A 23,980-nucleotide genomic window follows, 5' to 3' on the forward strand; every position below is an offset into this window, starting at 1 on the left:
TGGGTGGAACATGTAGGCCTTTAATAATAATAATAATAAATTTTATTTATAAAGCGCCTTTCAAGACACCCAAGGACACTGTACAATAGATAAAAACACATAATAGAACAATGACACAATGAAGAACAATAAAACAAAAGCATAAGATAAAATTAACAAACAGTGGGTTCACAGTGAATATGCAGATGTGAACAGATGGGTTTTGAGTTGAGATTTAAACTGGGAGAGGGCACCAATGTTTCTTATATGTGGGGGTAGAGAGTTCCACAGCCTGAGAGCAGCTAAAAGCTCTGCTTCCCATGGTGGTGAGGTGGAAGGAAGGCACAGAAAGCTGGATAGAAGAAGAAGATTGAAGTGAGTGGGCAGAAAAGGTAGTGTTTAACAGGTCAGAAAGGTAAGGAGGTGCGAGGTTATGAATAGCCTTGAAGGTAAGCAGAAGACCTTTGTATATTATCCGGAATTTCACAGGGAGCCAGTGAAGTTCCTGAAGAACAGGGGTGATGTGCTGGTAGGAGGGGATTCTGGTGATAATGCGAGCAGCAGAGTTCTGAACCAGTTGAAGCTTATGGAGGGATTTTTGGGGAAGACCATGCAAAAGAGAATTGCAGTAGTCAATACGGGAGGTAACAAGACTGTGGACAAGAATGGACGTAGACTGGGTGGAAAGAGAAGGACGTAATCTGTTAATGTTGCGTAGATGGAAATAGGCAGAACGGGTGAGATTATTGATGTGAGATTTATAAGAAAGTGAACTGTCTAGGATGACACCAAGGCTCTTAACCTGAGGAGAAGGGAAAACTGTGGAGTTATCGATAGTGAGTGAGAAACGGTTCGCCTTCGAAAGGTTGGATTTGGTGCCAATAAGGAGGATTTCAGTTTTATCTTCATTGAGCTTGAGAAAATTAGAGCTAAACCAGGATTTAAATTCAGATAGACATTCTATGAGAGAGAAGGCGGGAGGGAGGAATCAGGTCCGCAGGAGAGATATGACTGGGTGTCATCAGCAAAACAGTGAAAGTGAAGATCAAATTTGCGGAAAATGGTACCTAGAGGGAGGATGTATATTATGAAGAGAAGAGGGCCTAAGACTGAACCTTGGGGTACACCAGAAGTGACCGGGAATAGACAAGAGCGGAATGATTTCAGTTGAATAAACTGGGAGCAGTCAAGGAGATATGATTGAAACCATGCTAGGGGTGTGTCAGAGATGCCGAGAGAGGAAAGTCTGTTTAGAATGACAGAGTGAGAGATGGTGTCGAAGGCTGAGCTCAGATCCAAAAGGATGAGAATGGTGAGAAGACCGAAGAAGAGAAGAGTCAGCTCCGATTAGAAGATCATTAGTGACTTTAAGTAAAGCAGTTTCTGTACTGTGACATGAACGAAAACCAGATTGAAATCTCTCGTAGATGTTATTATTAACCAGGTGTGAATGAAGTTGAGCTGCAACTACTTTTTCGAGTATTTTAGAGATGAAGGGTAGATTAGAAATCGGACGGAGGTTGTTAAAGTTGTGAGGGTCTAAAGAAGGTTTTTTCAGTATGGGAGTGACTGAAGCAATCTTGAATAAGGAGGGAACGATACCCGTGGTGAGTGAAGAGTGGATGACAGCAGACATGAGTGGGAGTAAGGAAGAGAGGCAGGATTTCACAAGCCCTGTAGACACTGGGTCAAGATGACATGTGGCAGGCTTTGATTTACATATAGACTCAGAAATATCATATAAATCAGGAAGATGAAAAGTGGAAAACGGCTCAAAATAGAGAAAAGGTTCTGGAGAGGGGGCAGACACAACATTTGAACTGAGTTGCTGGTGAATGTTATTAATTTTTGTAGTCCAGAACAGCATCAAGGAGTTACAGGTTTCAGAAGAATAGAAGTGTGGTGGTAAAGCGTTGGGGGGTTGAATTTGGTTTTTGAGAACCGAAAACAAAATCCTTGCATTACCCTCATAAGAACTGATAATACCTGAGTAGAAACTTTGTTTGGCCTTGTTGATGGAGTCTTTATACTGAAGTACATGAAATTTGTAGATTTTTGCATCAACAGTTAAACCAGATTTCTTGTATCTACGCTGTAGCTGCCGAGCTTTGGCCTTCAATGCTCGGAGGTCAGCGGTAAACCAGGGAGCAGAGCGAGCGAAGGAAACAGAGTGAGTTTTTACAGGAGCCAGTGAATCAAGGACATTGAGTAAACAATTATTATAATATAGAATTATAGAATAGAAGTCCGAAATCTGAATATTGTCCAGTCTGGTAGTGAGAATGTCCATATCAATGTTCTTGACGTTGCGGAACGAGATGAGACGGGTTGGTTTGGTAGAAGAGCAGCTAAGAGTGAGGTTAAATGAAAGGGGGAAATGGTCAGTTATAGGAATTTCAGCAGCAGAAAGATTTGAGGGAGTAAGACCAGAACAGCAGATCAAGTCCAAGGGGTGTCTTTTGGAGTGAGTGGGAAAGTCAATAAATTGTTTAAAACCAAAGCCCTCGAGACAGGAGGAAAAGTCTCAGTGGCAGGACTTTCAAGTGCTGGCGAAAAATGTTCACGAGACCACCCCCACAACCTGAGCAGCGAGGTTTAGAAAAGTAAACAAACCCCAGAGGAGTAGATTCATTTAGCTCAGAAAAGTCATCAGGTTGTTGCCAGGTTTCAGTTAAACAGAAAAAGTCAAACTTACAGTCAGATAGGAGGTCTTGGATGAGAGGTCTCTTATTTGTCAGAGAGCGTATGTTTAGAAGACCGAAGGTGAGTGGAGTATTTTATTTTTTGCTAATCGCGGTCGGCGCCCTGGTCAGGTGGGCTAGAGATCGGTGGTTGACAGCCCAATCATGGTTCCTGCGAGGGCGGCAGGTAGCAGACCAAATCAATTTAATTCCGCTGGAGTTGAGGAAAATTCTGCGGGACCCACGATGGATGTATCTCCGGCGAGGCTGGAAAGTGATGTCCGGGTGGTAGTGGAGCTCTGCCGGCGAAGGGAGCGACAGCTGGCCGCGGAGGCGCAGGAGCTCAGTGGCCGTATAGTGGAGCAGTCCAGCAATAGGATGGTAGACGAGCATCAGGAGGATCCACAATAGTGCCAACCAGCTCAAAAACATCTTGGCCCACATCTTGGACGATGTGGAGGAAAAGGAGCCGTGCCGGCCGGAGCGACGAACAGGTAGTCTAAAATAGCTCAAACAGTTAAGCTAGTGCAGTGGAATAAGATGTCAGAGCACATTTAGCTGAAGTAGCAGACGTTGAGGACAATCGTTATAAATCAGTCCTTGGCAGAGATTGATCTGGTCCTGAGTGTGAATGTCCCTTTTCATTTAAATCTGAATCCAAATAATCCAAATAATCGAAAATGTACCGGTGAGTAGCGGCAGCCAGACGCGCCAGCGTTCACTCAAGCCAGAAGTTCAAGTTGTGTTTGCCATTTGTAAAGCACTAGGGAGTTTTAAATGGCTAGCTAAGAAACACCTGATACTTATACTGCTCACCAAGGTGGGTGTGCCTACTCAGCAGGTCATCAATGCCATCTTAAGTAGAGCAAAATCACTCTCCCTTCCACTTTCAAATACCGGTAATGTAGGTCTGGGAATGCCATAAATAGAGGCAATTAGAAATTCTGGTCCAGCGGATGGAATATGACTAGTAGGGAGGGATAGACAGCATTAACCGGCAGTGTTTGAAGAGTAGGGATGATTGAAGGCTGGCCTAAAGTAGGGGCAGTGACAGACTGAGCCACCGGTGGGACTGGTGCTATGCTCTCGAATGTGGAGATGGAAACCAAAGGTGCAGAGTCGATGTGCCTTGCCAAGCCAGGTGACCGAGTAGCTGAAGTTGCAGCCACAGCTGACCTCCCTTGAGAAATGACTTCAGAACCCAGTGGATGTTGTGTAGAGGCTGCAGGTGTACCTCTCATGAATAATGCCAGTGGCCCAGCGGCAGGTGTTGGGACAGATGTCCCCATTTAGCAGTATTGGTAGGAACATTATGGTAAACTGGGGGACACTCATAGCGATTTGAGCATGCCCTGTCCTCATTTGGGAGGGTGAAGCTGGCGTACGGAAGCTGTCTGTGAAAATTGTGGCATTTCTGGTGAGATATCGCTCATCTCTGACTTGAGGAGAGAAGTAACAAGTTTGGTTCTTTCCAACTCTTTCTCTGTTTCTTTTAAATGGTGACTCCTGTCAAAGCGCTTAGTTAAGGTTTCCCTGCCCTGTTGTGCCTCCTCCTGCATTCATTGAGCTTCTCTCACCTGGGTCTAAAGTTGCTGATATTCCAAATCAGCCTAAGTGCTCTTCAAACTGTTGACAGAGATTATCAAGCTCCATTTGTTTCATTCTCTCCTCCAAAAGTGCAGTCTTTTTTTAGGGGAGATGTCCAGTGCATGGTAAGCCTCAGAATCTCCATCTAAACCATGCTGCTGAAGCTGAAAGGGCTGAAAGAGCAAACAGTCATGTGATGGTGATTAAACCTTTCGCCAAAAGGCGTCACTGCTAGGCTGACACCTTTATGTTATATCATTTCACATCTGTGGCTATTCTCAACCATGAGCTTAATTAGGCTTCAAATGGGGCTGCAAAATGGTGGTGAGGTGGAGTCATTGCTTTTCAGCTTGACGTGTATAGAAAATTAGCTTGTCTATATCAATGACATGCTGCTCAAACATGACCGTATTAGACCTGTTCTGATGTGTTAATTAGCTAGCACAACCTTTGATCTCAGACTGGGATTGATCTTCTTTAATCAAGGATTAATGATGTCTAAAGACTTGTGATTAACCAGCACAGGATATGCCTCATGAAGAGAGGCCTAAAGAGAAGAGAAAACAAAAGCATACAGAGTGGATGGGTGTATTGTCAGGATATCTGTGTAGATTGAAAGCTGTGGGGCCTAGACTGCAGAAAACAGTTGAAGGAGCCATGAAAACACCCAAGTACACATGATGAAAGTCTTCTATAAAGCATTTGTTTTTGCAATCTTCCATATGGACTAGTCCTCAAACATAAATCCCTTCTGTTAATGAATCTCACCAAAAGCACACAAAAAATGCTAATGAAAAAGTGATTTATCCTATTTTAAGCTGGATGGTAAACATTTGGTTCAAATATGGAAGTCTAGAGGGACCCAATTATAAAATATAATCACATATGCAATGCAGCCCAAACTTTTCTAGGTGCTATTCGACATAGCTTTATGCATCAAACACAGTCAGATCAGGTCATTAAACACTTTCATTTTAACACATTTAACAGGTTCTCTGGGGGTTCCCTACTAGAAAATCAGTGTAGTGTCTGGATGACCTCATTTGAGAACAGAGCAGGAGAATTCACAACAAGTGTCCGACCTCGTATATGCTGGACACATGAACCCTTGTCCTGTTAGCTGTAAGAATTTTGAACAATGTCTAAACCCTGATCTTCCCATTATTTCCTGGCATTGATGTCTGAGAGCAGCTTTAGTTTTATTAGAGATCGCATAATTTTAATTAAAGACTTGAAATGCTGATCATGCAGGACATTTGACCAAGAATTCACTTTAACAGATCTTTTGTCTCATTAATTTTCTGTTGTGCCATCAGTTGAATCTAAACCCTCTGTATGTTTTCTTCTTTCTAGAGTTAAATGACATCACTGAACTGCTGGTCCTCAAATTTATACATACGGAGTGGAGCAGCATCAGTTGTTGGAATGGTCATGTGTGTTAGCTGTAAACATAGGTAAGGTAAGAATTCGCATTTGCATTTATGGACTGGATTCATCCATAATTATACAACATAGATACATTATTTGTTGTTGTATATTTACGTATACAGCATACATTCCTACAACATTCATCCCTATTCATTCCTGTACCACACACACATATAACTGACTCTAAACTAATGGGTTCAATCCTAAACCACAGTATTGTGGCCCATTATAATAGCTAAGTAGCTTTCATACAAGGTACACAAGGTATACATTTGAGTCTTCCTACAGATAAATTTGCCCGACATGTAGTTAGAATTCTTTTCAAGTATTTCCATTATCAGACTAATTCATGCAAAATTATTAAAAAAAATATATGATTCACTGCATAAAACTCTCCTGAAACTCAAGTTCATCTCAGCGATGGGTTCAGAAGTTTCTCCATTCAGGTCTCCTGAAAATAATTAGCCATCGAGAATTTTCAACTGTCCCATAGCCTGGTTCTAAAAGAGAGCGTTATTAGCTTTAACTCCAATAACAAGGCAAAACTCTTCCAGATATTCTTAGCATCTCAAAACTCTCGTTCCAAACAACAAATAAAACTGATCCTCTTCCAGGTAGAGGCAAAAGCAGAGCATGCCTTGCAGCTTCATAAGCAACCGGAAGCAAGTTTAGTTAACAGAAAAAGATTCCCTCTCCCCTCCACCAAGCTGCCAAAATGCTATCTACCCATCCATGCAGCTGCCTCTTACCTCTAATTCAATGCTGTTGGCACCACAATGTCAGTTCCATTCTTAACCATTCCTCCATTACAGCTTTCCTCTGCTGCCATATCTGACACCCAGATGCCAGTTTTTCAGTCCTCCATCCAACTACAGCTTGCATTATCCTACCCAAAAGCCCACTTAGCTCCAAGTGCCCTCCCCAAACTCCTGAACCCATATTGTTAGCATGCTAGCAAGATAGCATGCTACTGTAACAAAGTATAGATCAGAATGTTACACCTACCATGCACTTAGGAGACTGCACAATTTGCAGTAATTTCAACAACTTTGGATGCTCAGTGTCAAAGTGTTGCTACCTTCATTCCAGTGGCCATTTCTGCCCAGCCCGCCCACACATTCCCACTAAGCAATTACGACTTACTATTAGTATTCAAGCAACGATAGAAGCCTTAAAAAATTATCCTAAACCATATTTCATCAATTTTTTAATAAAAGGTTTTTCATGATGAAAGACGTTTACGAGGGATTCATGATTAGGCCTTTCCTTAATCACCTTTTCTCATCAGTTTATTAGGCACTGCAACCAAAAAAATATTCCAGAAAAAAAAAATCATTATAGATATCAGACAAAGAATAATAGCTTAATTCCTAGAGATGACTTTTCCCTGAAATACAAATACTTGTAGGTCATGCTAGTCAAAATTACAAGCGCCTTCAAAGTCTTGCCAATCCACCCTGAATTCAGGTTCCTCTTTAGAATCAAATGGAAGGCAGTTTGCTATTTTAGAGTTGGGCTTACATTTGGAAAGACAGCAGCCCCAAAATGTTCAGCTGTCTTTCCAAAGCCTTGTGCTGGATAATTACCAACAAGACAACAACCAGATATTGCCATATCTGGTCCATCTGATGATTTTCGAGTTACATCTTCCTGGATTTATCTCCTCCCACATCACCTCCAGCACATGGGTTAACCACCCTGAAGTCAGTTTTCACTTAATTAAGCAATCTCTTGTCAGAAGACAAAACAGAAGGCCCTTGGACATCCCTGTAGTGTCTTGGCATGACCCTCAGCACTATTTGGTTTCAGGCTTCTATGCCCTTGGAGAAACTCAGTGACATTAAACCCCCAAAAAACTTTCGACTTGCTCACTCTTGCACCAAACAACAGCTGCTTTCCTTTTAAGAACACTTTGTTCTTAAAAGGCCGTTCTGTACATAATCACAATAATTCTGTAAAGCTCTTCCTGGAATGTGGCATCATGTCTTTGCCAAGTGGAGTGGCATCACTTTCTTTTATGATGATCAGCTGTCCTGCCCTGATGACATTCAGCTCTACAAAGATGTTGCTTTTTCAATAGTTTCTGGAGGTTATTATGGTGGAAAGTCGTTCTCATCTAATTGGCCATCCAAATTTTCACAGTAGCTCAAAAACTATTTCCCATCATCTTCAGCGATTTAGGGAACGACCCAGTAGTTATCGCTGTGGGGGAACAAATGGTCAAAAAGATTAATCCTCATTCACTACACATAATTTGCATTATTAACAAAGGCTGAAGCAACTCCCCATCCATCATGTCCTTCATGCATCACCTTACGTGACTGTCGGTCACCTACCAATTCTTACTCAGAGCAGACCACATTCCAGGCCGTCTCTTGTTGTCTCTTTCTCCAGACAGATCCTTGCCTCACATGCAGAATTAGACACAATCAAGTACTTTAATATTCACCCATAATATTTAAGATTTAAACCCTAGCTTTGCAGAGGTCATTAGCTTAATCTCAGGAAGCCATCATTAACAGCCTTACTCACAGCACTTTACCCACTGACTGAACCTCTTGGAATTCATTTCATTCCTTTTGTTCCTGTTTCAACCTACTCTTCCCGTCCTTCAGGATCATTACATTGCCTAGTTTTTTCCTCAAATACACATCAAATCCTTTCTATCAAAATCCCCACAATAAAATCTTACCTTAGTTGCATTTCTTCTTCAAAATCTCTCACAGATTCCCCTTGCTTATTTCTCCATGTTTTCTCAGCTATCACTACTCAATAAAAAACTCCAGCATCAGAAGCTCCCTTCAACTTCTCTTCATCTTTGTAATTTGACCAAATTACAAATTTCAAATCATCACCTCTGTATCAATGACCTTCACTTAATCTTTAAATGTTTGCCTCACATTCTCCAAAGAAGTAAAAAGTAACCAGTCAGGGTACCCCCTGTCCATATTGTATGTCAACATAAAGTTACTCCTGAGCCCTCTCGAGCCCATTACCAACAGCTTTAAAAATGTCATCATGCTTCCCCTTCAGACCCTCTGTTTAACACTGAGTATGGCCAGGTTGCTTCCTGATTCAGTTTCTCTCAAACTTCAACTTTTTTCATTGTCCCGAATTTCTCCTGATCGCTTTTCCCAACATTTTTTCTGTATGAGTACGGAGGTCTACGGGCTAAGCTAAAGCTAACACCACACCGGCTGCCTTTACACAGCATTTTCCTCGACAATGTCTGTTCTCTGGCAAACAAAATGGATGAGATACAGCTCTCCATCACCAACAACAGACAGATTATGGACTCAAATGTCATGTTTTTCACTGAAACATGGTTGAACAACAGCTGCCCGGACAATGCTATTGAGTTAGCAGGACGCTACACACACCGAGCCGACAGGCTAGCAGATGACTCCGGCAAGACCAGAGGTGGAGGTTTGTGCATTTATATTAACAATGCTTGGTGCATTTTTATGCACAATGCTTGGTGTAGTTTTTAATGGTCAAATGCAGACCTTATTATCTCCCCAGAGAACTCACCTCTATCATACTCACTGCAGTGTATATCCCCCCTGATGCTAATGCTAGGCTGGCCATGAAAGAACTTTATGCAGCCATTAACAAACACCAGACTAAACACCCCGAGGCTGCTTTTATTGTTGCTGGTGACTTCAACCACACCAACTTAAAGATAGTCCTCCCCAGATTCCACCAACTTGTCTCCTGCCAATTATTCCAACCTGGCTGGAGCCTACAAAGTAACACCCCTCCCCCACATCGGACAATCGGACCATCTCTCCCTGTTCCTCACACCTCGGTATTCACCACTCATCCAACGTGTGAAACCTGCTGTGAGGACAATTAAAGTGTGGCCAGAGGGGACAGACGCAGTGCTCCAGGACAGATTCAAAAACACAGACTGGAATACGTTCACCCACACAGACTTGGACCAGTACGCCTCATCTGTACTGGATTACATCTCCAAAACTACAGACAGTGTCACCACCCAGAAACGGATCACCATGTACCCCAACCAGAAGCCTTGGATGAACCGGGATGTTCGTCTCCTCCTGAAGGTCCGCAACACCGCCTTTAGGTCAGGAGATGCACACACCTACAGTACAGCCAGGGCTAAGCTAAAGAGGGGTATCAAAAAAGCCAAACACCATTACAAAAAGAAGGTAGAAGAATACTTCTCCAACTCCAACCCCCGACGCATCCTCTGATGTCTCCTTCCTCAACGAGCTCAACAACTTTTATGCTTGTTTTGAGCGAGGGAATCCAACAACTACAACCAAAGCAGACGTGACGCCGGACCACCACCCACTGACTCTCAGCCCCACCGATGTAGGAGCGGTGCTGAGCAGGATTAATGTCCACAAGGCTGCAGGTCCTGATGGCATTCCCGAGCATGTTCTCAGAGCATGTTCTGGGGAGCTTGCAGGAGTCCTGACAGACATATTCAACCTGTCCTTGGCCCACGCTGTGGTACTGACCTGCTTCAAATCCACCTCCATTGTCCCGATACCCAAAAATTCCAACCCATCAAGCCTCAACGACTACCGCCCAGTAGCCCTCACCCCCATCATCACAAAGTGCTTAGAGCAGCTGGTCCTAACACACTTCAAATCCTGTCTCCCCCCCACCCTGGACCCCCACCAATTTGCATACCGTCAGAACAGGAGCACAGAGGATGCAGTCTCCATCGCACTGCACTCTGTCCTCTCACACCTGGACAACAACAACACCTACGCCAGAATGCTGTTTATAGACTTCAGTTCAACGTTCAATACAATCCTCCCCTCACAACTCATCAGGAAACTGACAGACCTGGGCATCAGTTCCCTCATGTGTAAATGGTTACTGGACTTCCTGACCAACCGGCCCCAACATGTCTGGCTGGATAACCACTGCTCATCTACAATCACAATGAACACCGGTGTATCACAAGGCTGTGTGATGAGCCCTTTCCTCTACTCCCTCTTCACCCATGACTGCAGACCTACCGATGGTTCCAACACCATCATTAAGTTTGCAGATGACACCACGGTGATTGGCCTCATCAGTGACAACGATGAGGCCGCCTACAGGGAGGAGGTGGATCATCTGGCTGAGTGGTGCGACACCAACAACCTGCTGTTCAACACCGAGAAGACCAAGGAGCTCATTGTGGACTACAAGAGGAATGCTGACCTACAGTACATCCTGTCCTCAGACATCCTGGTGAACTTCTATCGCTGCACCATCGAGAGCACCCTGACCAACTGTATAACAGTCTAGTACGGGAACTGCTCTGTCTCGGACCGGAAGTCGTTGCAGAGGGTCGTGAAAACTGCCCAGCGCATCGCCGGAGCACCACTTCCTGTCATAAATGACATCTACAGGAAGCGGTGTCTGAAAAGGGCTGGGAAAATCATCAAAGACCCCAGTCACCCATCACATGGACTCTTCACCCTCCTGCCCTCTGGGAGGCGCTACAGGAGCCTCCGGACTAATACCACCAGGTACCGGAACAACTTCTTCCCTACAGCTGCCAGACTCCTGAACTCTGCCTCCTGACATCTGACCCACATTTAAATTATGGACTGAACATACACACACCCACAACCACTAGCACTTTATATAGCCTCTGTAGAAAGTAGCCACATATTTCACTTATCTTAACTGCACTACTGTATGATTCTGTATAAATAATCATTCTGTACAATACGATAATTATAATTCTACAACTGTTTATAACTTGCATATTTCTGTATAGCTTTATATTTCATATTTCTGTATAGTTTTATATTTATATCCTGTTCATAGCCTGTACATAGCTTGTATACCCACTGCAGCCTGTACATACTTATAGTTATAGCATATTTATAACATACCTTTATACCGTGTACATTGTAACATACCCATAATAGACCAATTTTTGTAATATATCTATATACCTATATTATTGCTAATATATATTTTGTAATATATCTATATCGTGGCTAAAGCACTTCTGGATGGATGCAAACTGCATTTTGTTGCCTTGTACTTGTGACATGTGCAATGACAATAAAGTTGAATTCTATTTTATTCTATTCTATCTCTGCCTCATACAAGGAAATCCCTGACCAAGGTCATTGTAAGCCTACCAGTTATATATTCAAAACAATTTTCAAATTCTTCATAACACTCAGTCATCACTGCTTTTGGGGATGCTGGCTCTGGTCCTCACTGAGTCCTTGCCCAAACCACAGTCTCATCCGAGATCCTCTTCATTCCATCCACAAACATCACACCTTCATATCTAATTGAAGATGTGGTGTCTAAGTGGCAATAAGGAAATTCTTAGAATGGAAGAACATTAGGTGCCTGGTAACAACAGACGTAAGCAAATTTTGAAAAAACATGTACCACAAGAACCATGTGGGGCAATTATTTATAACATGGCAACGACTGCTATAATAGAAACAAGGCTTGAGTCAGCTCACTTTTAAACTTTGAAATAGACCTCAGCAGCTATTCAGGTATTATATATATATATATATATATATATATATATATATATATATATATATATATATATATATATATATATATATATATATATATATATATATACAGACACACACATATATATACACGTATATATACATATAGATAGATAGATAGATAGATAGATAGATAGATGTAATAATGTTTGGGTGTAATGCTTATATACATATTCATTGTGAATTCATGACAACTACTGTATGTCTGTGCCCACTGTGTTGAGAATCACGGTAGCCCTCTTCAAATCATTAGCTTAATTGCTATAATAGTACACCAGTACATCTTCAGCTGTGATAAAATAGAAAGCTTAGAGCAGTCTTTGACCTATATTCGGCCTGCTCCAGCAGACTGAGACTATTTATTAACAAAATTCCTCTTTCCTTGAAGTTTATGCCTTGCAGCTACAGTATGACAGTGTTAAATTGAGGGCCACCATGTTCCATGCAACATACACTTCAAAATGTAATCCACTTCTAGCAAAGGGCCATATCTAGAGACTGAAAAACCAGCTCATCCATTCATGTTAAAGAGAATCTGCTACTACTTTTGAAAGAAGGGAATGTTTGAAAAGCACTTCAAACCCAATTATATACCTTAAAATACAAATTGAAATTACTTACATATTGGCGTGGTCCTGGGTCTTTGACCCAGAATTCAGAGTTTGGACTGTTCATGTTTAGCTAGTATTGTGTGTTAGTATTACTTAGCATTACTACATTAAGACTTAGTTATTACATGTAGTTGAGTTTTTTTGTTTGGAATTCTCTTTATTATTGTAAAGTTTCTGTGTTTAGTTTCTTGTTCTTGCTACCTTTGTTATCTGGTTTTCTTTTAGACTTTACTATTGTTTATACTTTTATCTTTAAAATTTGAGTTTATTTTCCCCAATATCTTTTTATGTGTTGTTTAGTTACTTCATGTTTTATTTTGGTAATTATTTGTTTCTTGTGTCTCGTATTTCGTCTTACTTCCCTTGTCTTGTTACCCCTGATTAGTTTCAGCTGTTATTGTTTTCTAGGTGTTTCCACTCCCAATGATTTGTCCTCATTGTGTCTGTGTATATCTAGCCCAATTTCCTTTTGTTCTTTATCTGAGTGTCTGTTAACCAATCTTCAGTTTCCTGCCTGTGTAATGTGTGTCTGTTTGGGATTCTGGATTTAGTTCTTCATTTATGGACTTTGGCATTCCAGCTAATAGAAGGCTGTTTTTTACTTTATTCGTATGTGTCTGTGACTTCTGTTTGGGTCCCACCTGCCCACCTTTGACATAAAATTAGTTTATGTCATAATGAATGTCTCAGTTCAATTCAATGTATTAAATATAGAAAACAAAATAAAGACATTAAAATAGATCCAAAGGCCCTTTTAATTGATTCAGTGAGATGCAAGTATGATCTCAGACAATTCACAGCTTTCTAGTTCTTATAACTGTGCACCCATCATGTGTTACACACCCTTGCAGGTAGGAACATGATTCAGGTCTGACCCTGGAGATGCCGAAGAGACGAGACATCGTTGCCATTATATTGATCGTGTTGCCTTGGACACTACTCATCACTGTTTGGCACCAGAGCACCCTCACTCCTCTGCTTACTACTCGAAAGGGTAAAAAAAAAAAAAAAAAAGAGTGTGTTGAAAAAAGCTTAAGTTCAGACAGTCAAAAAAGACTGAAATTTACATCTGCACCAAATTAAATTTTGTGGCATAGTGTAGCTTAGTGTAGTATAGTATGTCAAAGCCAGCGAGACCCAGTATATAGCAGAGAAAGAGATATCAACACTGAATAATTCGGATACAGAATTAAAGGAAAAGCTGGTCTAGAGGCAGGTTACAAAGTAGCTTGCAGTTGTACAACAACTGTGGGCAGGTTATAGAACCTTAAAGCATGCATTTTATATTAGATTTGCTCACTGGAAAATCTTATATACAAGTGTTAACTGATTTGGCCTGACACTGATGTGGGATGCAGCTGTGACTGCCTTTGTGGCTTACATTTTGAGTGGAATGCATTTCTCCTAGATTCTATATGTGACATATAAATATGTTTGTTATTAACATGGCGTTATTTTGCTATTTTGTCATTTCTTACTCTTGTTTTACTCAAAATACCAAGAAAATAGAGAGCTACTGAAAGTGATTAAAAATGTGCAAGGGTCTCTTCTCACCCAATCCATGCTCTGTTCCTAAATGTAATCATGTTTTTTTTAACAAACAGAGTATGGAAAACAAAAGTCTGTTGGAGGAAGGTCTTCTGCCTCCTAATGCAGACTTTGTCTTTTGGAGAGAAAATACATTTTAAATGTTATTGTGAATGTATTTCACTTATACAGGAATGCATTTTTTAGGAGGCCAGGTTGGATATAGTGCATATTTTTTATACTGTCGTCAAAGTTGTACGCAGGAAAGTATGTTACTTCTAGTGTGTACCTCAGCAAGTGTTGAGAATATTACATCACTTTATTGATGCAGCTTAGCATCTGATCAAAGAGTATTAACATTGTCTCACATAGTAAAATTAATTATCAAGAAATAAATCTTACTGTACAGAAATATACTGTAGCATGAATGCCAATCCATATTTGTGAGCACACAGAAGCTCATTGTAATGTGTTTTCTTGCTGACTAGATGACAGAACTGATGGTCACTCCAACTCCAGAAACACCTTTGCTTTTAAGGAGTCATGCTCGCTTCAGAACCGGGACATTGTGGAGGTGGTACGCACGGAATATATATACAGCCGCCCTCCACCCTGGTCGGATATATTGCCCACTATCCACATCATCACTCCCACTTACAGCCGCCCGGTGCAGAAAGCAGAGCTGACACGGCTGGCCAACACTTTGCTTCATGTGGTCAACTTGCATTGGATCCTGGTAGAAGACTCCCAGAGGCGGACCAGTCTGGTTAGTCATCTTCTCCACAACACAGGGCTCAACTACACCCACCTCAATGTGGAGACACCTAGGAACTATAAGGTACGCGGGGACACCAGGGACCCCCGGATACCACGTGGTACCATACAGAGGAACCTAGCTCTCCGGTGGTTACGGGAGACCTTCAGCGTAAATAACAGCCAGCCTGGGGTTGTCTACTTTGCAGATGATGACAACACATATAGCTTGGAGCTGTTTGAGGAGGTGAGGAAATTTAATTTGGCTTTCTTAATCTACGACTTCATGAAACACTTTTCCAATGAGTTTATGGTTTCAGTTGCTAGTTACAAGTGTTTTATATATATATATTTATATATATATATATATATATATATATATATATATATATATATAAGTTACGCCTCACATAGGCATAGGTAACCTCCAGTAGCTAAGGAAAAAATGTGTGTATCTCAAGTAATTGATGAATGCTTGCAGAAGGTTACTGGCTTGATTGCAAAGAGGTTGCTGCACAACAAACAGGAGAAGTAAACGTTCTCAATGTTTTGTGTTGCTACACACTTCACTGCTGCGTAGCTAGTGAAAGTGTCTGCAGACAAGCTGGCATTTTCCAAGTTACTACTAGCAAATGTAATAATATGCTAATAATAAGCAATAACAAAGAGACTTTCAGTACAGCTTTATATTCTTCTTTATAACCAGTTTCACACTAGCAACTGCCAGAAACCGCAGCCTAACCGGATGCAGAATGAACACTTTTACTTTGGCAACCAGTGACTGCCAGCAGGTCAGTGACTGTCTCCAGCCCTGCGTTTATGGCAGCTTTAGCAAACAGTTTCTTTCAGCAACTACTAACAACTGGTTGGGGGAGTGCACATTTTTCCCTAGTGACTGGTGATTGCCAGATGGTCGCCGACAGGTCTGTGCGACTTGCTTTAAAACGCTTATATTTTCTAAATGATGATTCTATTAGAGTCAAAAAGCTACTAGAGGACAGTAGGCGTGTGCATTAGCATGTCATTGACAAGCACCATCCTGTGCTCATTGCAGTGTCCTCAGCTTCTCGGTCAGCACTAGCTCTAACTTTTTAAGTCCTTTTTCCAAACACCAAGTTTGTGATGCTGATTTCACAAACTGACACCACACTACGTCCATCTTTTACCACCTGTGATCTTTAGCTAAATCTAATCTTTTGTATGGGTTTTTAAATGACTTGCATAAGTGGTTTAGCATAAGTGGTTTATTTCTGTCCCTGTTTTCAACTAACAGATGCGTTCCACTAAAAAGGTGTCGGTGTGGCCCGTGGCTTTTGTGGGTGGCCTGCGTTATGAGTCGCCCAAAGTAAACACCTTGGGGAAGGTGTTTGGCTGGAAAACTGTATTTGACCCGCACCGGCCCTTTGCTATTGACATGGCTGGGTTTGCGGTGAACCTGCAGCTCATTCTGTCCAAACCTCAGGCTTATTTCAAGCTGCGTGGGGTAAAGGGAGGATATCAGGAGAGCAGCTTATTAAAAGAGCTGGTCACTCTCAGTGACTTGGAGCCTAAAGCTGCTAACTGCACTAAGGTAAGAAAAGGAGGTTTTCTATATGTTTAAAATGTCGTGCAATGCCAGTGAAATGACAATGAAACAAGCTGCATCTGGAAATGCTGGTAGAATAAGAAGACGAGTCTTAGGATCTTGTGTTGTCAGAAGAATTTGTTCTTAAAGTCATTAAACTGTCAGCTTAGCGCCAACCCTTTAAGCTCAGGCTCATTTTAAATATGCTATGTTCTGCGTCTGGATATTGTGTAGCAGATATGAGGCAGCCTATTACCAGCAAACAGCATTTCCAGCCAAAATGTCTGTATTAGTATCTCATCATATTGAATATTTTTTTGCTTGTCCATGCCTTTCTCCTTACCTCTAGGTATTAGTATGGCACACAAGGACAGAGAAGCCTGTGCTGGTAAATGAGGGCAAGAAAGGATTTACAGACTCTAACGTAGAGATATGACATCCTTCACGTGACACAGGTAATAACGGAGATTTAGATATGCAAATTACTGCATTTCAACACAGTGATTACTTTGGGTGTGCGGGAATGGAAAAGCAACTTTGAACCCAAAGAATATGGGCACCCAGAATACACACCTAATTTGAAATGAATGTCTGACCTTTGTATATAATACATTTTCAAAGCAATTCATTTTGTCTTAGTGGACCATCAGTGCATAGACCTGAAGAAATAGTTCACCGGGGGTTTTAGTCATAGTTGCCACTATAAGACTTTAATGATAACTGAACAGATGGTTAATATGGCTATCAGACTGGCCGCTCCCTGATTTCCAAAGGGGCTGCCGCATTGGATGTCTGCCCAAGTATCTCGGCGTGGGTCTGGCACGAGAAGCTTGTGACCCCCTGAGGTTGGGTTTGTGACTATGCGGTAACTGCTCATTGTTAACCAGCTAACATTTACATGCCATTTCAGCCAGATTAACATTTATGATAACTTATCAGTACCTCATTGTTGTTCTAACAGAAGCTGTACTGACCTCTGAAATTCTTCAAACTGTTGTTCAATGTTGTTAACGTCACCAAGTTTAGTTGCTAGAGAGGAGAGGAGCTGCGTGCCTGCCTGTCTGCAGCGTGCTGTGTGAAGTTATGTCAAATAGAAAAGGCAAAGATTGCACTGTTGGTATTGATACTACTGCAAATGAGCATCTACATTTTTAGTATCTATTGGAATCTGAGATTTTTTTTTATGACAGTCATAATAGAAACCCTGTTTCTAGGTCAAGTATCTACTTTGTTGGATGAGGCTTTTCTGCAGCGTGCTGTATTTTAATAAATTCAAGCCTCCAAATAATATTCTGCCCCTCCAGAATGTTATCAGTGCCATTCATGAGTAGCACATTTTTCAGCTTAAGTGTAAAAGCTCCTGGTATCCTAACATCAGATATTTGAATTCTTCAGAAAGGAGTCACCCTTGTGTAAACTAAGATTTCAATGTACCAGTTAATTTCAGCATTAGGACTTACTTCGTAGAAAGTAACATGCTGTAACATTTTAATTATTAACATGTGTTGTTTGTGGGCACATCTCAGACATTGTTTTGGGTTAAGATTGGTCTGTTTTCGGTGTCTTCTTACTGCCATTGATAGTTAGACCTGTATTGCAGGGGTACGCAACCTTTCTGATGACGAGTGCCATCTAAAATTTCCTCAGAATTCAGTGTGCCATATGATTGCATTAGCAATAAATTTAATAACGGACAGCTCCTGAAGCTTTTGAAGTGTCGGAATGTGGAAAGCTAACAACGTCCCTCTCACCTGTAGGCTAAGTTATTTTTAGCCAATTACAAGTTGAATCTGGTAGTTGGGGTTGCTAGCTAAGATACCGTCATTAAGAAGCGGCACAACTAATGTGTCTATGCGAGCTAATTTGCGATGTGCACCGCTGCCGCGGCCATTTATTTTTTAATACACTTTCTCAGATTAATTCACTGCGTGTCGTGCCCAGGGCTGGACTGGGACAAAAAATCAGCCCGGGCATTTTGACTAAAGACCGGCCCACCAGGTATTATAGGAAAATCCATAAAGCCTTTGAATGAAAACAAACGCTGTTGTGACAGTGATGTACACTGTCTTCTTGGTATATGTATGATTTCTATACATTTTACATCAGATAAAAACTTTGGTTGTAAGCTTCAGATAATTATTTAATAACAGCGAGACATTTTAAATGAGAATAAGAAAGAAAAGTATTTCTTTGTGCCCCCCTTTCCCTGTTAATGCCCTGCCTGGCCCCCCTGGCAAAACTTTGCTAGACCCGCCCCTGCACAGTTACCAGCTGTCAGCTACATAGAAAAGGATCCTGGTGTTATTTGTCTCTCAGAAACAGTTCATAACTTCAACTCATTCATGTCACCTAAAAGGTAAACCTGTTTCTCCATCACCTGTTCAGCTCTGATGATTCAGTAAGGACATCTCCTGGTTTCATCTTCATCTTTCCCTCTCACCACATATCCAAACCGACATCATGACCAGCAGCTTTTACAGCTGTGGCTCCAGCAAACATCAGCTGATACTAGAAATTAATATTAAATAAATTCTAACAACAGCTGATCAAGCTTAAATGTGCTGCTGTTGTTTAGCGAGACATCCGCCGGTTTCCTCTTTCTGGCGCAAAACAAACAAGAGAGAAAAGCCGATCAGCTGATCATTGATCAGTTTCATGATTGAAGTAGCAACAGGAGAGGGAGGGGGAGAGAATGAGAGGAGAAGAGGCAGCTGCAGCGTAAAGACAGAATAACTCCAGCTTTGTGTCTTTTTTTTCATTATAGCTAAAGTACGGGACAAACTGCGTCCCTTCTCAGCTCAATACGAAACACGTGATATTTTCTCTGAATACGGGACGATTCCGTCTTTTTACGGGACGGTTGGCAACTCTACTAACTAACCTTATGAATAAAATAAAGTTCACTATCAGTAACATCATAGCACCCACCCAGCTGTATAGAAACTCCGTCATGCTAGCTAGTACGCAGTACGAGCTATTGTAACTGACTGTAAAAAGTCAGCACAACGAAAATAAACTCCACCTAAACTTGGTTTATATCTGACCCAGATAGACTGCAGGTCATAACTTCTTACCTGAAGTTCAGTTCATCTGACACTCGGACGGGCGGCTGCCTCGGGTCTCTCCTCTTGCCTCCCCTTTCCCTCATCCACCTGCTGGCCTCCACCACTTGCTAATGTTACTGAATCTGTGGAAGCTCCGCCATACCAAACAACTGAGTTATTTTTACACACCGGCCAGCATCTGGCCAATCCATCACCTTTCATTGTTTATACCGTTACAAAAAAAAATAAATCATAGGCCCATAAAAACGAAAAATCACCATCGGCCCACCGAGCAAATGCCCGGTATGCCCGATGGCCAGTCCAGCTATGGTCGTGCCATCAGTTAACCCTTCACGTGCCGGCTGTGGCACGCGTGCCCAGGGTTGCCAACCCCTGCTGTATTGTGTCTTAAGGTTACGAGATGGTGATAGCTGTGATTTCAATTTTTAGTCTTTATTAATAAGTCTGTGGAAACGGTTGACACATTCCTGCGAAGTTGATGATTTAGTTTCTCATTTTGGGTCATATTAAATAAAACTTTAGTCTATTTGGCAAAATAGAGGACTAACCATTTTATGAAACTGTGCACTAATGCAGTTTCACAGTCAGACCCACCATTTCTCATCACATTTGGTTTGGCTATCAAGACGGCAGAGAATGCTCATTTAGAGGTTGCAAAACAGAAATTCAGCGACTGTGGGCGATGTCACAGGAAGTCAGATTTTGTCTTAAATTTGCAATAAATTTGGTTTTCTAGAACTTTTGCAGCTATTGAGACAAATATGTGATACATATCCATAGCTAAACAGAAATACTGACCTGGATGATCTCCCTTCTCTTATATTTTCCCACGCATGGAATCACAGATATTACAGGTTGTTTCAAAAGTCAAAGTTTTTTAGAAACCAAGGTTTTTTTTTATTGAAATGAAACACATTAAAAAAATCACATGCTGTATGAAATATTAAAAAATATATATAAATAAAAACAGGATTTAAATATTTACTAATATTTTTCAAAACCTCTCAGTTTAAATATTTGATATGTTTTCTGAGTTCTATTGTGAATAAAATATGGGTTTATGACATGCAAATCAATAGATTCTGATTTTATTCACATATTAAACTGTAATATAGCATAGTTTGTTCTTTGTTCATATTTTGCTTATAGAACTCTTTTGAGCTGTAAAAACTATTCCCATAGAAATATTTTGAAAGGCTGTTTCTTCACATTTCTCTTAAAGCTTTCACACTACTGTTGATCACTGAAGTTGCATTGATTATTGTTATGTTGACCTTGGTTCTAATGTGGGTTTATAACTTTTGGGACATTGGGCACCATAATTATTTTGACAATATACCCTCCAACGTGGTGTCATAGTTCATTCAATGGCGCTTTGCATGTCTTGCACTGTTTTTCTCAAGCAAGTCAGACAACATATATTAAACACAGGCAGCTGACTGTTTTCTGCTGTCTACAGCATGTAAAAAATGTTCTACTGACACATTCAGTGTGACTGAAGTGAAAGAGCCAGTGTGTCCATACAAAAGAAAAGTATGATGTGAATATGTGAGTGGAGTGTCAGAAACGAAATGAGGGACAGTGTCAGCATATGTAACAAAACCACTTTTCATTTACCAAACCCAGGTTACTGAGCTGAGAGTAAACGTATGGTCTAGACTTTTGTATGAGTGTTGTTCAGTTTGTATTTCTGACTGGGTAGACTTTCAATAAAGAAACGTCAGATGAAAATTGTTGTCACAACAAAGTCCCTGAAGCCATTTCTGAGCTCTCTAAAATGGATAACCATTGACTTTAGCATAATATGAAATAATGTGTATTTACTGTGGGAAATGTGGATCTAATCTGAAAGTTATCCATATTTTTATTTTTATAGTTTTCCTTTTGAGTTTAGGTAGGCTGATGCATGGCCGATTCTCTGATGTATATCTGTTTCTACCTGTGCTGATGCTAGCATGGCTAAAGCTAGCCAAGCAGAAGTAAAATGTGAAGCAAGACAGAAGGATATACTCATACACACCAACGAGCACTGCAAATGTAACAAAAATATGTTGACATCAAATAGTATGCTGTTTGAAATCTATATGAAAAAATTACATATCTAGTTTTTCAAACATTATTTTGTTTTCCTTTTTCATAATGTTATCCCATTTGTTCTAGTTAGTGTGTGATTAGCCTTAGTGCCCTAGAAATCATTATTATATACAACTAAAAAGGACTCGCAAATATGTTTTACATGGATAATACCTCAACTTTATGATGAATTGCTAAGTCCTAAATTTTATGCCAGTGGTTGGTTTAAAAAAAGCCCCAACAATCTAAAGATCCCCTATGAGCAAGCACTTGGCAATAACTCCCCTTTAATGGGAAGAAACCTCCAGCAGAACCAGGCTCAGGGAGGGGCGCCATCAGTGATTTGGTCACTGACAATTTTTTTCCCGCACCCAATTCTGGGTGCAAAACTTAATTTTTTTTTTAACCACTATAAACATGTAGTTGTATATAAATATGATTTTTAAGACACGATGTTGACACGAGTTAGGTGAAAAGCCAAAGCAGCCACTTTTGCTTCTTCTTTTTTTATTTAGTTTCAGTTTCGAGTTCAGACAGCTTGATAGTATGAATTTGCTGTCTGTCTTCCATTCTTTGCAAAGAGTAATGTAGAGACAGTCGGTGGCAATACGTCCTTTTTCTTCCTTGTCTTGTTCTTCAGTGTCTTTTTCTTTCAGAGGCTCCTGCAGAGAGTTTGTGGTCTCATAAGCTCTCCTGTGATATTTAGAGCTTGAGCTAGCCTCATAAATTAGTCAGTAGCTTAATCTGATACAAATCATCTTTTCTGTTTGTGTGATTAACACAGTCCCTGAAAGAAATAAACAATAAAGATGCAGTATCATGAGAGAAAATCTTGAAAGAAAAAAAAGATGGGGAAAAACTGCACGCATAGCGTTCTGGATAGACCCTCAACTACAGAGTGTTGTAATAAACATAATGACATAGGTAAAATGAAACAGAACACACTGAACGTTGGATGAGAGACTGTCAGAATAAAACAGGAAACATACTGAGATGCAGACTAAAACACACAGGCTTGACACTGGGACCGGGGGAAGTACAGACATGCATGCACATAACAGGCAGAGAAGACATGGAATGAAACACAAGGAGGGGAACATGGGAACAGCAAAGGGAGACGAGCCACAGAGGGGGACACAGACATAACACAGGAAACATGTACAAACGACTGACAGACTCTCACAGAAGATACAAGAGGAACCTAATGCAAGAAACCATAAACAAGGCTGACTGTAAAACTTTAACTGAACCCGTCCTTAAAATAGAAAAAGTGACAAAAACACAATAACTTCAAAAAACCCTGATACATAGCACAGTTTGTCCAGCCAACATTTAAGAAGGCTGTCCAGCATATGGTGACATGGTATCTCAGACACCCGTGAAACGTTCTTTTTGGAATTATTTTTCAACCAAGATTAGATAATGAAAAAGACGATCAGCTAATGAACATTCAGCAATCGTTCAAATGGTGAATGTTAGCTGGCACCACAAAAGTCCTAATTTATTGCATTTAAATGAACACTCCTTCAGGTCTTGTTGAAACAGCTATGTCAGCATTTGGCGAAATCAATTGAAAATATATGCAAATCTGGTAATAATTTCACCATTATTAAAATGTAATAATGAGAAGAAGAAAAGAAAAGATGGAACGTTGCCACTCTTGCATAATAATATCAGCCATCTCCATCTTTTTCAAACATAAAGGAGACTACTAGTTACCGCTAATATGTGAATCATTTGCACTTTATAAATATCATATAAAAATAAACCTGTAATTTTTATAAGTGATTTTAATGTCATATTTATGATTCTTTACGGGCACCTACAGACAGGTTCTCTGTTATCTTACAAATTCCCCAAGGTAATTCTTTTCCATGCAATGGCAAACTAACATAGCCCTGTGATAGACCACTGAGCCTGTCTCTTCCCCTACATCAGCTAGGATGCAGGCTCACATGGATCATTGGACAAGTTATGGATTACTTATAAAAACGGATTAGAAACAGGTCATTTAAAGCCTGTGCGCACAGATTATATTGTTGTATTTTTTAAAAGGGATTATATACAAACAGTGTTTGGCAGAACCTGTAATTAAAAATCTGAGGTTTCGCATTGTAATTATGACACATGGAAGTCAATTTGCATGCTACTGCCATGCTGGAAACTTGGGAGTATGATATTTTGAACATCA

The 23,980-nt window shown here is 40.7% G+C and overlaps 1 protein-coding gene across 3 annotated transcripts in view; it reads left to right on the forward strand.

Annotated features, from left to right (window-relative positions):
- The window catches only part of b3gat1b (beta-1,3-glucuronyltransferase 1 (glucuronosyltransferase P) b), a 56,509-nt gene that overhangs the window by 30,952 nt on the left and 1,577 nt on the right, over window positions 1–23,980 (forward strand). For 2 of the 3 annotated variants that reach the window (XM_063487806.2, XM_063487808.2), the window contains 5 exons: window positions 5,601–5,701; window positions 13,659–13,801; window positions 14,823–15,334; window positions 16,361–16,657; window positions 17,001–17,106. In XM_063487806.2, the coding sequence (XP_063343876.1) occupies window positions 13,690–13,801; window positions 14,823–15,334; window positions 16,361–16,657; window positions 17,001–17,087 (1,008 nt within the window). In that variant the 5' untranslated portion in view covers window positions 5,601–5,701; window positions 13,659–13,689 and the 3' untranslated portion in view covers window positions 17,088–17,106. Of the gene's footprint in view, window positions 1–5,600; window positions 5,707–13,658; window positions 13,802–14,822; window positions 15,335–16,360; window positions 16,658–17,000; window positions 17,107–23,980 lie in introns of all 3 variants that reach the window. The other variant, XM_063487807.1, reaches the window with a different exon arrangement.

Source organism: Pelmatolapia mariae, linkage group LG10_11 (genome assembly GCF_036321145.2).
Source record: "Pelmatolapia mariae isolate MD_Pm_ZW linkage group LG10_11, Pm_UMD_F_2, whole genome shotgun sequence".
Lineage (NCBI taxonomy): Eukaryota > Metazoa > Chordata > Actinopteri > Cichliformes > Cichlidae > Pelmatolapia > Pelmatolapia mariae.